Below are 13,045 nucleotides of genomic sequence, written 5' to 3' on the forward strand. Positions count from 1 at the left end.
TTGTTTACATTAGAGAAAAACCCTAAGGACTCATTTTTGTTAAAACTTGTAGGAATTTCAACTCTTGGTTTTTACCTGAGGATGCATTTTTGAGTTACAGTATTCTTCAAGCACATGGTTCTTAGTTAAAGCAGCAATAGTCCTTCTGAACTGCAGTAGAAACAATTCCTGTATTCCAGGAAACTGCTTTGATTGAAAGCAGTGCAGTGACAGCAAATTATTAAAGAGTAATTATTTAAATATGTGCATGCACGTTACAGTCACCATATTAATTCCAACAGTATCCTGTGTGCTGCCTCATTGTTTCTGATCTTCCAAATTCCACATATAAGAAGCAGCAAGATACATCGGCATCAAAGATAGAGGTATTGTAGAAGAGGAACATTATTTTGAAATTGTGCTAAAACAAATGTCAGTTAAAAAGCAGTAGCACGTAGGATGTGATATTTAGGTTTGAGAGACTTGGACAGTAAGTGTCTCTGGTAGTGAGAGAGCTAAGTATCAGCTCAGTATTTCCAAGTGCTTTGTTCTTTCAGAATATGTAGAAAAACACTCTTGAATAAAATCTTGCACGTTTCCAAAATTTTCTGCACAAATCTAAAGGTGCAAAGTGAGGTTTCTGTTGTTTTGGAGAAAGACAAAGAATGGATTATATAGTCAAAGCTTTACTTTCTTCTAATCTTTGCTCTGTCACTTCTGGAAAATTCAGATCTCAGTGCTGGTTTGCATATTTTTGACCTCTGCAATAATACTTTGGCAGTGTGGAGGAACCTGCATGATCAGACTAAACTGAGAAGCTAGAGAAAAGAAGGTCACAGATTTTACTACTCCTCAAATAATGGTGTAGTGTGCACATGAAAATTTGAAATGGTACAGGAGACACATGGAAAAAAGGTTAAAGTTGTTGAAACTGACTCTTCCAAATTTCCAAGTATAAGATTCAGGTCAAACATACAGTTTTATTTTAGACAGCACCTCAGTTACAATTAAAAAAGGACCTATTTGGAAATACATTTGAAAACCTCCACTTAGAACGTGAACTGATAATGAGATTAGAGAAACCCATGCAAGGCATTTACCAATGCATCATTAAAGGTTTTAGATAAATACAATTTCTTAGTAACTCTGGGCACACTTTTGGTACCTGTATCTGTGCAACAAAAACCCAACCAATTGTTTAGTTAAGGTGTTGGTTTTTCTGGAAGAGAAATAGGTACTGCACAAAGCCTGTTTGTAACAAGTTAACTTCCTTCACACCTAAACAAGTTCAAAAACACCCAGTGGCAATACTAAGCAATTTTGAGAGAGAAAGAAAGAAACATTAAAAGCAAAAGAGAAGTTGTCTACTCACTTCTTTTTTCTTTTTTCTTAAATTTTCCTTTCTTCTTGCCATGCTCCTTTTCATCATCAGATACTATATCTGGAGGCTCATGCAAGCTGTCATGAGGGGGTGAAGGCTCACCGGTGCGGTACAATCCAGGGAATTTTGTAGGACTGATTTCTTCAGAGCTGGGAGTACGAGCAAGACCCCCACTGTGCTCTACCCGACGGTGTTCACTGGGGCTGCTGGTGGGAGGCAGGAAGCACTCGGTCATTCTGATTCCCTGATATCAAAGCGAAATCTTCTGCTACCTGTCCATCACACCTGCAGCAGGGGAAAACAAAAAGAAACCCACACTATTTTAATCAATGAATTTCAGAACCCCTTGTTTAGAGCTCTAGCCTGAAATCACAAACACCACCTTCTACAATGAATCTTCCATCTTATGTCAAGACACAGCAACGCAACATCAGCTCGGCGTTTGCTGAATCTGTTCATTAACTCCTAAGACATATTAACATAATATGAGAGCTGCTATTTTAGCCATTTCTACTTTATAGTATATATTATATATATTTAATATATATTTAAGTATCAGAACACTTTAACAGTTGAAATAATTCTTACAAAATTCATAGGCATCTTGCATACCGATTGGTAAAATTTACTACAAAACAGTCAGCTAACTTTAAGTTTTTGACATAAAATGGATTTGTCTGGAAGCTCAGAGTGTTTGTGAGCATTGCCCTTAAGGCAAAGATCACTTTCATCTTTCACAAGAAGATTTTATAGATGCAAATAAGAACTCGCCTAGCCTGTTGCAATAAAGGGGAAAAAAAATAAAATAAATAGAGTTAAAGCAAATCCATCTTTTAATTATGCAAATGCAAATTAAAGAAGGTAAAAGAATGATAATTAAATTTTTTTGGTATACTACAAATTCACCTTTGAAGAGGCTATATCAGGTTATCTGCGCCCAGATGCTGGTACATTTGCTTGAGAGTTACAGACAAATAAATGATAATAAAAAAAATTACTGAAGGAAGCCAATACATAAATTCTCAGCAATGGAACTTGTAAGCAAAAAACCTCTTCCTAGTAGAGATAAATTTCAGAAATTCCACAGAACAGGTATGCTGTATGGGACATCACACCTCTGGAGTCCACTTGGCTGAATTTGGCCCCTTGTATCTAAACGGTCACAAAGGATTTTGTTGTATTTTGTTATATTTTTAATTGATATCAAATACTCCTCTGCCATGCTTATTTGATACTGTAGTTAAACAAGTAAATGGCATGTTCATACATGGGATTTCACGAAAAATGTCCAGGTATCTAAAGCTTCAGAATTACAGCTATCAAAAAAGGTCAAAATTTTCAACTATATTAGCATTTTCAGTATTGCCAATGACAAAGACTGGTAATACTATTGCATCTCATCTCAGTATCAGAATGATCCGTAAAATTCCTGCACAGCACCTGTTTGCATTTCATAACCAATCCCTCACCCCTGCTCCAAGAAAAACAGAACCAAAACCACCCCACCAGCAGCTGATAAACAGTAGACGGTATTTCAATAATAATTAATGGTATTAAATTAGAAATATTGCATACAGTTTTTTTAAATGAACAGGATAGATGGTACCTACAAATAATCCATGTTTAGAGTGGACACGGTGGGCAAGTGCACAGAAGGAAAGAACAAGGTCATTGCAAAGGCACAGACCATCACCCTGGAAAATGAGGACACACAGGCTTTGCTTCTGGAACCCAGCAGAGCTTCTGGGATTAAGACAGACTTAGCCCATACATTCCACAACACTGTTCAGCAGTATTACTCAACTCCCAGGGTTTTATTTACAGATTGATAGCATACAGAAAAAATATAACACAGAATTGTGTTCTGCCAGAGATGTGTCCAGCTAAGTGGGTTTTGAGGAGGGTGGTTCGTTTATTTTTTTGGGGATGGGATTTTTTATTTTAGTTTTTTAATTCTCATCTTTCAGCTCCCTGTATGCAGATCAGAGTGAAATTTTAATGTATGTATGCAATAGTACCTCATGAAAGGAGATCACTCACAGTGCTTATGGAAATTATCAGTTACTCAGACCAGAATTTGAATAGGGCACAGTAAGACACAGAATTATGATGAGAAACAAAATATTCATGAGGTCTTTTAATACTGTTCATTCTTTATTCTGGCTAAAGCAGAGACTGACTAAAAATAAAGATAATGGCGTATATTTGTAAATGCAACAAATTAAGACTGCACTTAGGTTTAATTTTTTTTATTTTACAGCTTAAAGAAGAATTACTTTCCTATATGCATAATTTCCTAGGCCTTTAAATAAAGGAGAAATTCTAGAATGCTCAAATTATATGACATATCAGCAGAATGAGAGCCTTTAAGCCTACTGCAAAAACCTCTTCCACTTTTACTAATGGATGTTAACGTATTACTGCCATATAAATCCGCACCTTTCCTCTCGCTTTTACAATTTTTTCTGACAAATAAATGGTGAAACTGAAAAAATCAGGGATCTTCTAGGCATTTTGAGAAGGAACATTTCCAACAGGCTCAGTCTTCTGCCAAGTTCTCCCTATCAGACTTGACCCTTTCTTCCCAATCTGTAACTGCTGCAGTCCTGCCTCTCCTCTGCAGCAGGCTCCCTCCTTCAAACTGTTTTTCCTCACCTTTGCAATTCTCATCTGTGAGGAGATTTAAGAGCTCACTTCTGCCACATGAGGCCATACCACCCCCCCTCCTATTAACTCTCCCCTGCCTCCAATTATAGTAGTTTGCTCTCTCAAGGTCCCTTTGTGAGATGATTCAAGTTGCTGGCTGCTCCAACAGGCTTCTGCTGCTGAGCTGGCGTGTGGAAGGGCTCAGCAAGCACTAACAATGACAAACAGAGAAGCGGCAGAACCACAAGGACAGGAGTGCAACCTCCCTCTTTGGGCAGCTCTGTTTTGTGATTCTGCACGCAAAGCTTCATCTCCTCAGACTTCAATTAATTTGTAGTATCTTTGTCACAACATAAAGCTTTGATTTCTTTACCACCCAGTGTCAGTACTCCCACGGTTCTCGTCTTGACTCAGTACTCTTTTTTCACCCTCAGTGTATCACACACAACATAATCTTCATCTGCTTTGGTCTCTGTGACTCAAACTCAGTCTCCCACTTTCCCCTCATCTTGTTCTTTAGGTAGTTCCTACTCTCCTGCTGCACACTGCTTTATTGTAGATAAACTACTCCCTTTTCTTCCTCTGTTTCTTCTATCCTGGATGTTGTTCTCTGCTGCAGTCTTTTGTTTCCTCATGATTATCTACCTCATCTTCTCACCTTGTCCCCATTTCTCCCACAGGCTCTCATTCTCTTCCTAGTATCACAAGAAGTCACCTTCTTCCTTACCTCCCTACCAACAGAACACTCCTTGACGCCCACCACTTCTCGTTCACTTGACATTTGATTCTTCTTCCACAGGAGCCACAAATGCTATTACATGACAGCACCAGAGAGCTTCTTGCAGTTCAAGCACCTCCTCGGACCTAGCTACTTTTTCCAGTACTCCCAAAATGCAGTTTCTTGAACCATCTTCCTGCTCAACATTGAGTCAAGCCTGCAGAATAACTGAATGTCAAAAATAAGCCTTCACTGAACATGTGCAGAATTGTGACCTTTCCTCTATCCCCCAAGGAAAGACTAAATTATAAGACATTTTAAACATGGAAATAAAGTATGTCACTAACACAAAAACTCTTACACATCGCACAATCACCATCATTCTAGATCATACACCAAGCACGAGAAAGTGGATTGGGGAAAGGAAGAAAGATGCCTGCAAAGGCAAAATAATGTGGTTTTCCAAGTGTCATTCATGAAAATAACTGAACTCTTTCCTAAAAAAATTCAATCTGAGCTACATATCTAGTAAGTAAAGTTGAGGTTTAGAAAAACCATAGAAAAGAGAAGACAAGAGAGACATGACAGCCAACTTTAACAGGTCTCACTTGTAACAGTGTGTCATCTAAGCACGAACACATTAAAGAGAGGCACAGTTTGAAAGACCAAAGACTGAGACTCACTCAGTACAGAAGGTTCCATTATTTCTGTTTTGCACTGAGTCTGTTGTGACTTTCTGCCTTGTAACCAATTGCAACAGTAGAAGCAAATTAGAGCAGGTGATTTCATGCACAGATGTTATTTTGTAAAGCTGCTGGGCGGAATGGAGGACATGGAGTTTTTCTGCAACAAGCATTATGCAAGACCACATGTGAAGCACAGTGGGTGTCCCCAGGTCATTCCATTTTGGCACAAACAGACACCCTCTGAATATCTGGGTGTTACACTGAAAATAATCCCGAGAAGTCAGTAATCAAAGGATGGAGGCAGAGTGGGGACTCTCACTCAGCTACCAGTACCTGCTCTATCACAACTACCCAAAAGCAAGGCTGAGAGAACAGCAGTACCTCATCGTCACAGACCTTCAGCCCCAAAGATCTGGACATGTTTAAGAACCTGACAGTACTTGAAGAAATGAGGCACATCAGGTTTAGACAAAAATTATCCTGTAACAAACACAGTTCCATTTTGGAAAGTAATGAACTATAAAAGAAAAGAATAAAAACTACCATCTGTGGTCTAAGTATGTCAAAACACTTCAGAAACCGTGAGTGGTACTCATATAACTGCTGAGACTTTTCAATAAGATGAGAAGTCTGAGTTAGAAGTTATTCACCAAGAGTATACAGGGTCTGTGTCACATCTAAGTTCTGTATCTATTGCACTTTTTCCAACATACTGAAAGGCTTAATACAAATCACTGCTTTCACTTGAACATTTCTTAGACTGAAACGCTGCCATACAGTCAAGTGTCAAAATGACATCAGAGGCCATCTGTTTCATTTAACAAGCAGTAGCCAGGTACAAAAACAGTGCCCTTTCCTTTCTTTAATAAGGCAACATGGCCATGAAAGGAGAAGGAATAGGGAAGTACTTCATGTAGACAGGCAAAGCAAGTCACGAGTAATCACACAAACACAGCATTAAGTAACTCCCTTGTGAGTCACACACTCTTCATAGCTGGCAAGAATTAAAGCCTCAAGAAGGGACTTAACAAATTTTTTTTGGATAAGGAGAATAAAATACAAACTGTTTAGCAGCATTCAGCTCCTAAACCTCAGATTACTTTACAACATATGTGATCCTATCAGAATGTTAGAAAATTTACTTCGAAGGAGAGTGTGCAATCATACAATTGAAGCTGCAGAGGAGCAAGCTGTACATTCAAAAATAATGTCAGCATCAAATCAGCTCTAAAAGTAACATAAACAGTTTTTGTGCGTTCTCTCGTTTACCTGTAGGCGGATAAAGTCTGCCGCAATCACAGCACCATCCCAAGTATTTCAAGTTGTGCTCTGAGAGTCCATACCAGCTCAGAAGGAGCAATACACTAATACACAAAACTACTTAGCTGTCGACAATCAGTGAGCTTTAGACCACATCCATGTTTGAGTGGACTCTTGGAGGAGCCTGCTCACATTTAGAATATGCAGCTGTATCCAGGTTATTCCCTATTATTGAGGGTATTCCAGGTCTTCAATAATCCATCCAGTGAACAGAGGGCCAGTCTTAAAACAAATAATTAAATAATACCCTAAACATTTTAGAAATACCAGAAACAAGGTTCCCAATCCTATTGTGATAAAGGTTTATATAATTGCATGAAGATAAAATCTCCAGATATGTGGTAGCACGTGCTTTCCAGTTTGGTTCGCTTCAGGGGAAACAGTACTGCAGCCCCTAGCCTACAAATTCTGTAGAGCTCCATCAGGAGGCAATTCGCACACTGTTTCCAACAGACATCTTGGGAAAAACAAAAATTGGACTCCTGGGGGTTGTGTGAGTGTGTGTTAAGTGCTTTGCTCCGGAGAGAGCACACCTGAAAAGGGATGGACCAAAACTGCCTGGGAAAAGTCCCGGTCCCATGACACTGCCCCTGCAATGGCTACACCGTCACACTGCCTATTTTGACATAACATCCTACTTCCCTGGTGAGGGATGATGTGACAATTTACATCATACTGTTTGTTCCAGAGCAAGCTAAAGCAGGTAATCTAGGAGAACAGCCTCAGCACATATCTTTGTTAAAGTAACAAACATAGCCTTATACAGAGGTTACACAAATTATGCCACATGCGACTCCCATGCTCATTCCTACCTTTCAGGTATATGGCAACAAGCCCTGCCACAGACCTTTCCCCAGCTGAATCAATTGTCATGGAAGCAGTTTCAAAGCAGTGCACTGTATTATGATCACAACCACACATATGAGGCATTCTTGGAAATAACTGGTCAGGTAACGAGCTGTTTAATTGCTTTACATCACAACTTTCTCAAGTAACAAGCAGAAGGTCTGGGCTCCGCATCCAAAGGCAGATGGGCACTGTAATCAGGCCTGACTTCTACAGGAGGATCTTGACTAACCAGTCACCTCTACTGCAACTACTACTGCCCACCCTGAGAATAATTTCTCATTCTTCAAAGTTCTCGGGAATGTGCTGGTCCACTGTTTGGAATTCCATATTTTTACCACCTGTGAATCCTGCTCCTGGTTCCCATGTCTTGTCACCGCAAAGTAATCCAGTATCTCCAGTAATAGTACTCAAGCCCAGTACACTAGTCTCCCACTCCATGGTTTAGTCCTACTGCCTCCGAGGCTCAGTCCCTCTCTATTAGCTTCTTCATTCCCCTCTCCTGCAGTCCAGTTCCTCCACCATCAGGATTATACCTCATCTATCTCACAATCTCCTCCTCACCAAGCATTTGTTCACTTCCTAGACCTGTGCAATTTCAGTTTCCCCATTCCTGTTCTCCATACCCAGTGTCTCATCTAACCTCACCTCTTGGCTGCTCACTGTTTCCCAGGATTCCCTTGCCATGTTTTGTTTCTCCCACACTCAGTTCTAATTAAGAGTTCTGAAAATTATGGGCCACACATAAGCAAGGAAATCTGGGCTGTCTTTTCCAGCCAAATTTACAAATTCTAAACTACAACTAGCATTAAAAAGGTTTGCCTCATTGCCCAAATATTTGTTATTACAGAAGAGATATTTTTTCCTGCTAGATGAATTCTCAGAAACAGTTTGAAGAATTTGGTTAGTGCTTTTTTGTTTGAATTTTTAAACACCAGCCTCTGAAACCCAGCTTTTCAACCCAGATGTGGTAACTTGATAAAAGCTGAACAACTGAGAGCTGAATTGAATGTTACCAACTGTCCTGCTAACACAGCAAACCCTCCTATACTTTTGAAAAACACCACACTGTGCAAAATAATACCCACTATTGCTTAGACTGGCCTTAGAATTATTCCTGATGTGACAACCCTGCCCCTTCTCTCCTGTCCATCTCTCCAAATTCCCACTTGTACCAGCACTAATGCCTGTAAAACAAAACAGAAAGTTTTGCTTTTACCACTTAAGAGAGGAAGGCAGGAAAATACAACAAAAGATGTGCAGTTTACTTTCTTAACAATCACTATAAGCATAGTAACACCACAGGTTTTGTTTGCCCTTGGGACTGTATACAAGTTTTTTTTACAAGTCATGTTTTCTGACAAGTCTTTTGAAGAGTTGTCTAATCCCTAGTCAATAAAGGTCTGCAGCAAGTGGTATAGCAATTGATGATTTAGCAAATTAAGACTAATATTTATACTTTAACCAGTTCCTGGGCTGAGTTTATTTAATGATACATTCCCCCCATCAGAGATTTCAACTACAGCATCATCCAGCACCAACATACAGCCAACTTGAGAACAGCTGTCAATTTAGTGGACTCACTGAAAAAAACCAAAACATCCTAAACCTGACTGTTAAGCTGAATTTACTAAAAATGCTATTAAAAGAGCAAGTGCTATTCATCAGAGTGAAAAAAAATCAAAATGAAGCAGAAGAGAAACCAGTGGATTTAGTATAAAATATTTTACTGGAGTTTTAAGTTTCTGCTATTCTTTCAAGAGAATCTACAGACTATCTGTGACAGAGCAAACAACAGAGAATGGAATCTAGTTTCCCAGAGGCTAGAGCTCTATACATTCAGTTCCATCACCCAGTTAAAAAGCCTAGTTTTGAGTTTTGTGAGGGTTTTTTTAAGAGTGCACTAGTTAATACATACTAAAATGCTAGAAATAACAAAGCTAAACAGCAATTATTACAGACTCTTTGCTTTGGATTTAACATTGGTAACAAATGTGGGACACGCCCACACACCAGAAATGTGTAAAATAATGCACTGGCATTTCTGTGACAGCAGTAATTCACCTGGAAATGCAACAGCAGCAGTAACACACATGAGGCTCCTGCCAGCAGGTAGAGTTCAAGCTCTGTAAAAATCCTGGGAACACACTCAGCTGACATGTACAGGCAGACGCTGCTGCATTTACCGTCATCTTTCTTACCCGTGCCAATTACAAAGACACCAGAACCCCTGTGCCTCCCACGGGCATCGCTTATCTGGTGTCTGCTGGTTAGTCCTTCAGAAGCCACTCGCCACCACCCACCAGCACACAGAGTCCGTATGGACGAAGCCCTGCCACTCTTTGTCAACTGCATAAACTCGCTCAGTATATGGAGGGAATGGCAGAGCGCACCTGCTGCACGGAGTACTGCACGCTGAATCCAGACAGTGCTGCTTTTTTGTCCACTACTGAGATATTATCTCTCAGCTTGGATATAGAAAAATCAATTAGAAGTACCATGCTTCCTCACTGAATTGGCTGAACTGTGATCATTATTTTATTCATAGAATTTTCTAACAGCATTAAGTAAATTTTACAGAAGTCACTTCATAATCCTTTAACTGGAAGATCAGTACAAACTATCTAGTTTATCTTACCAAAGGCAAAGAATATTCAATTCTAAGGCTTTATCATTCCCAGAAGTAAGCAGGTTTTGAAAGTACATTAGTGGCACACAAACCTTTAGGGTTAAAACTGTGAAAATTAAGTTCCTTAGCTTTACATTGAATTTTTGACACCATGTATTGAACACAGATGAGGAGATCTATCAATTACAGGCTCTCACTCAAACTGACAACTCTGCAACATAAGGAGAAACTAAGAACAGCTTTTCTTGGATCTCTTCAAGTGATACATGACACAGATATGACCAGTTTCCATTCTTTTTCTTGTTTAAAACCCTGCATGTTCAAATGTAACAGGCAAGTCATATGCAACTTTTAGAGAATATTAAACAGAACTACAGCGGTTGAGATAAAATTCATTCTGAAGTAAAAGAAAGGGAAAGTAAAGAAAGACTTTGATCTAGAAAAGCTGGTTATATAACAACTTCTCTGATTATTTTTCCTGATTATTTAATAACCATGTCTATCTGCTGATTATTTTCAGTGATTATTTGATAACTATGTCTATCTGCATCACTTTTTTGGCTTAAAAGTCCAAGCTAACATCAATGGCTATTGACCTAGAAACCAAAGCAAAAGGAAAGACTCCTCCTTCTGCTTTCACTGGTTGTTTTATTAGGCCCATTTTGAGTAAAATCAAGTGCAGGTTGAGTTGCACACAAATGTTTTCCCAACTTAACCATAATGGATAGGAGAACATTGTTTCTGTGCTCCCACTACAGCAGTTTTTAGCAAGCCATTATTGCAAATGCAGTTTTACCTACCCAAGGACTTTTTTTCTGATGCAGCTTGTTTCACTTGGAGATCTGTTTTGAGACAAGCCAACAAAATAATTGTTTTGTTGATTCTTGTTATGTCTACAGCAGTGGAACCTGCTGCAATAGATGTTGATGTCTGTCAAACTCATGCTATACGGAAAAGAATTTTTTCTTTTTATTTTTAGCATGGTTTCTGCACAAGGAGGACTATATCATCTCCTCTTTTCAGACATATTCCCATCAATGCCAGTGACAACTTTTCACCAACATCACATGATGTTGCCTTTCAGCAAATTTCTGAAGTTTTAGTTATTTTTTTCAGTACCATATGTAGAGATGGGATTAACAAGTTCTGTTTTCCACGTCTGCCTCTGATTCACTCAATACCCAAGGGGAAAGTCAATTTAAATATTTACAAGCTCAGCAGATTATTAATTATGATTAACATCATCACCTCCAGGGCTGAGATGTTGCAAAATGTCATGCATGCGAACACAGAAAGCATTCATAAATACATCCAATGCAAGGTGTGGCACCTTGGGACAGCTGCTGGTCTCTTCAGAGAATGGCTGGGAAACAGGAATCTGTCATCCATCATTCATTAAAATGGCAATTACTGAAACAGCAGCAGGACCCACAAGTTCACAGTATTTGTCTTCTATGCCAATTTACGTAGCCAAACACCCTTACAAGAAAACTTACATAAAACACCAGCCCTCTAGAAAAATGTATAAACATCCTTAGAATTTAAAATTAAATTCACATATGTTTTCTAAAACAGATTTCATTCAGTTCAGTTTGAAGCACCTACTGTAGTAATTTTCAGCAATGTTATGTCTTGAGAGTATCATAAACCCCCTCCCCCGTAGCTTAATAAATACACACTGATTGAAGTTTCCAACTTACTTGCAAAATATAATAAAATCGAACTGAACAATAACATAAACAAGACACTAAAACTATGTATGCTTCAGATAGATGGAGAAAAAGTTCAGTATTTGACAGCACAGGACCAAATAAGTTCTAACTGCCATTCCCAAATCTGTGGTGTAGCCTTGTCTAAACATAAGTCATGTTACTATAATTAAAATTAAAGTAGGTAGTTTAATGGTAGTTCAATGGAAGCCCCAGCATATGTAAAGAAAAAGACAGCCATTGTCCAATCCCTCCCCCCAAAAAAGGTAAACTGCCTCCACTGGTACAAGGCAATTTTAAGAGTGGTGAAATCCTTGCACTTAAGTTCTAGAACACACCAACTGCAACTACCCATTGAAAATATCCATTTACAGCTGACTGTTCTAATCATACTCACTAACTGCAAACCTCTGCGACACACGTTTGTGTATCTTTTGGATGTCTTCAAAGTTTGACAAAATAACATATTAAAAACTTACGTACTAAAGCATTTATAAAGAAGAAGTAACCAAAAGAAGACAATAGAGAACCGCAAGCAAGCTTGATCATAAAACAAAATATCATAAAACTGCAGCACACAAAAGGAGTGATGCAGATAAAACTGATGCAACTTTTCCACTGTTTTTTGGTAGAGCATACCAATTTTGGCATATTCAAAGATACATTTGTGAAAGACATGGCCAGAAAATTAGTTCCTAATTATTGTTGTGGAGGAACTTACATTTAAATCTACATCTTAGTATATCAGTCACATTAATTTACTGAACCATGCAGCCAGCAAAGTAAGAATTCTGCATATTCATCACTTCCTCTTTCAGCTGGAAAGTTGCATTTCATTTCCCCCAACAATGTTTAAAACCCTTTTCAAAACATGACTGCTAAAAACACACCTGCTCACCACTGGTACACATCGTATAAATTTTGGAGAACTGCAACCCCAAATTTCAGGATTATAACTTCAGAAGCATGACCTGTGAAAGATCTCTGCGTCTAAGATTAGCTTGCAAGCGGCCAGCACAAAGAAAATTTACAGAATTTGTAAAGATTAAAACATCTAAAGAACAAGAAAAGCTAAAACCAGTAGATTGAAATAATCCAATGAGTTCCTGGGTAAATCTGCTATTTTTCCCC

At 38.7% G+C, this 13,045-nt stretch overlaps 1 protein-coding gene across 2 annotated transcripts in view; it reads right to left on the reverse strand.

Moving 5' to 3' along the window:
- The window catches only part of RALBP1 (ralA binding protein 1), a 33,562-nt gene that overhangs the window by 14,707 nt on the left and 5,810 nt on the right, over positions 1 to 13,045 (reverse strand). For both annotated transcript variants that reach the window (XM_027737085.2, XM_027737086.2), the window contains exon 2: positions 1,352 to 1,645. In XM_027737085.2, the coding sequence (XP_027592886.1) occupies positions 1,352 to 1,595 (244 nt within the window). In that variant the 5' untranslated portion in view covers positions 1,596 to 1,645. The remainder of the gene's footprint in view (positions 1 to 1,351; positions 1,646 to 13,045) is intronic.

Source organism: Pipra filicauda, unplaced genomic scaffold (genome assembly GCF_003945595.2).
Source record: "Pipra filicauda isolate LSUMZ 115617 unplaced genomic scaffold, ASM394559v2 scaffold271_size1040873_pilon, whole genome shotgun sequence".
NCBI classification, from domain to species: domain Eukaryota; kingdom Metazoa; phylum Chordata; class Aves; order Passeriformes; family Pipridae; genus Pipra; species Pipra filicauda.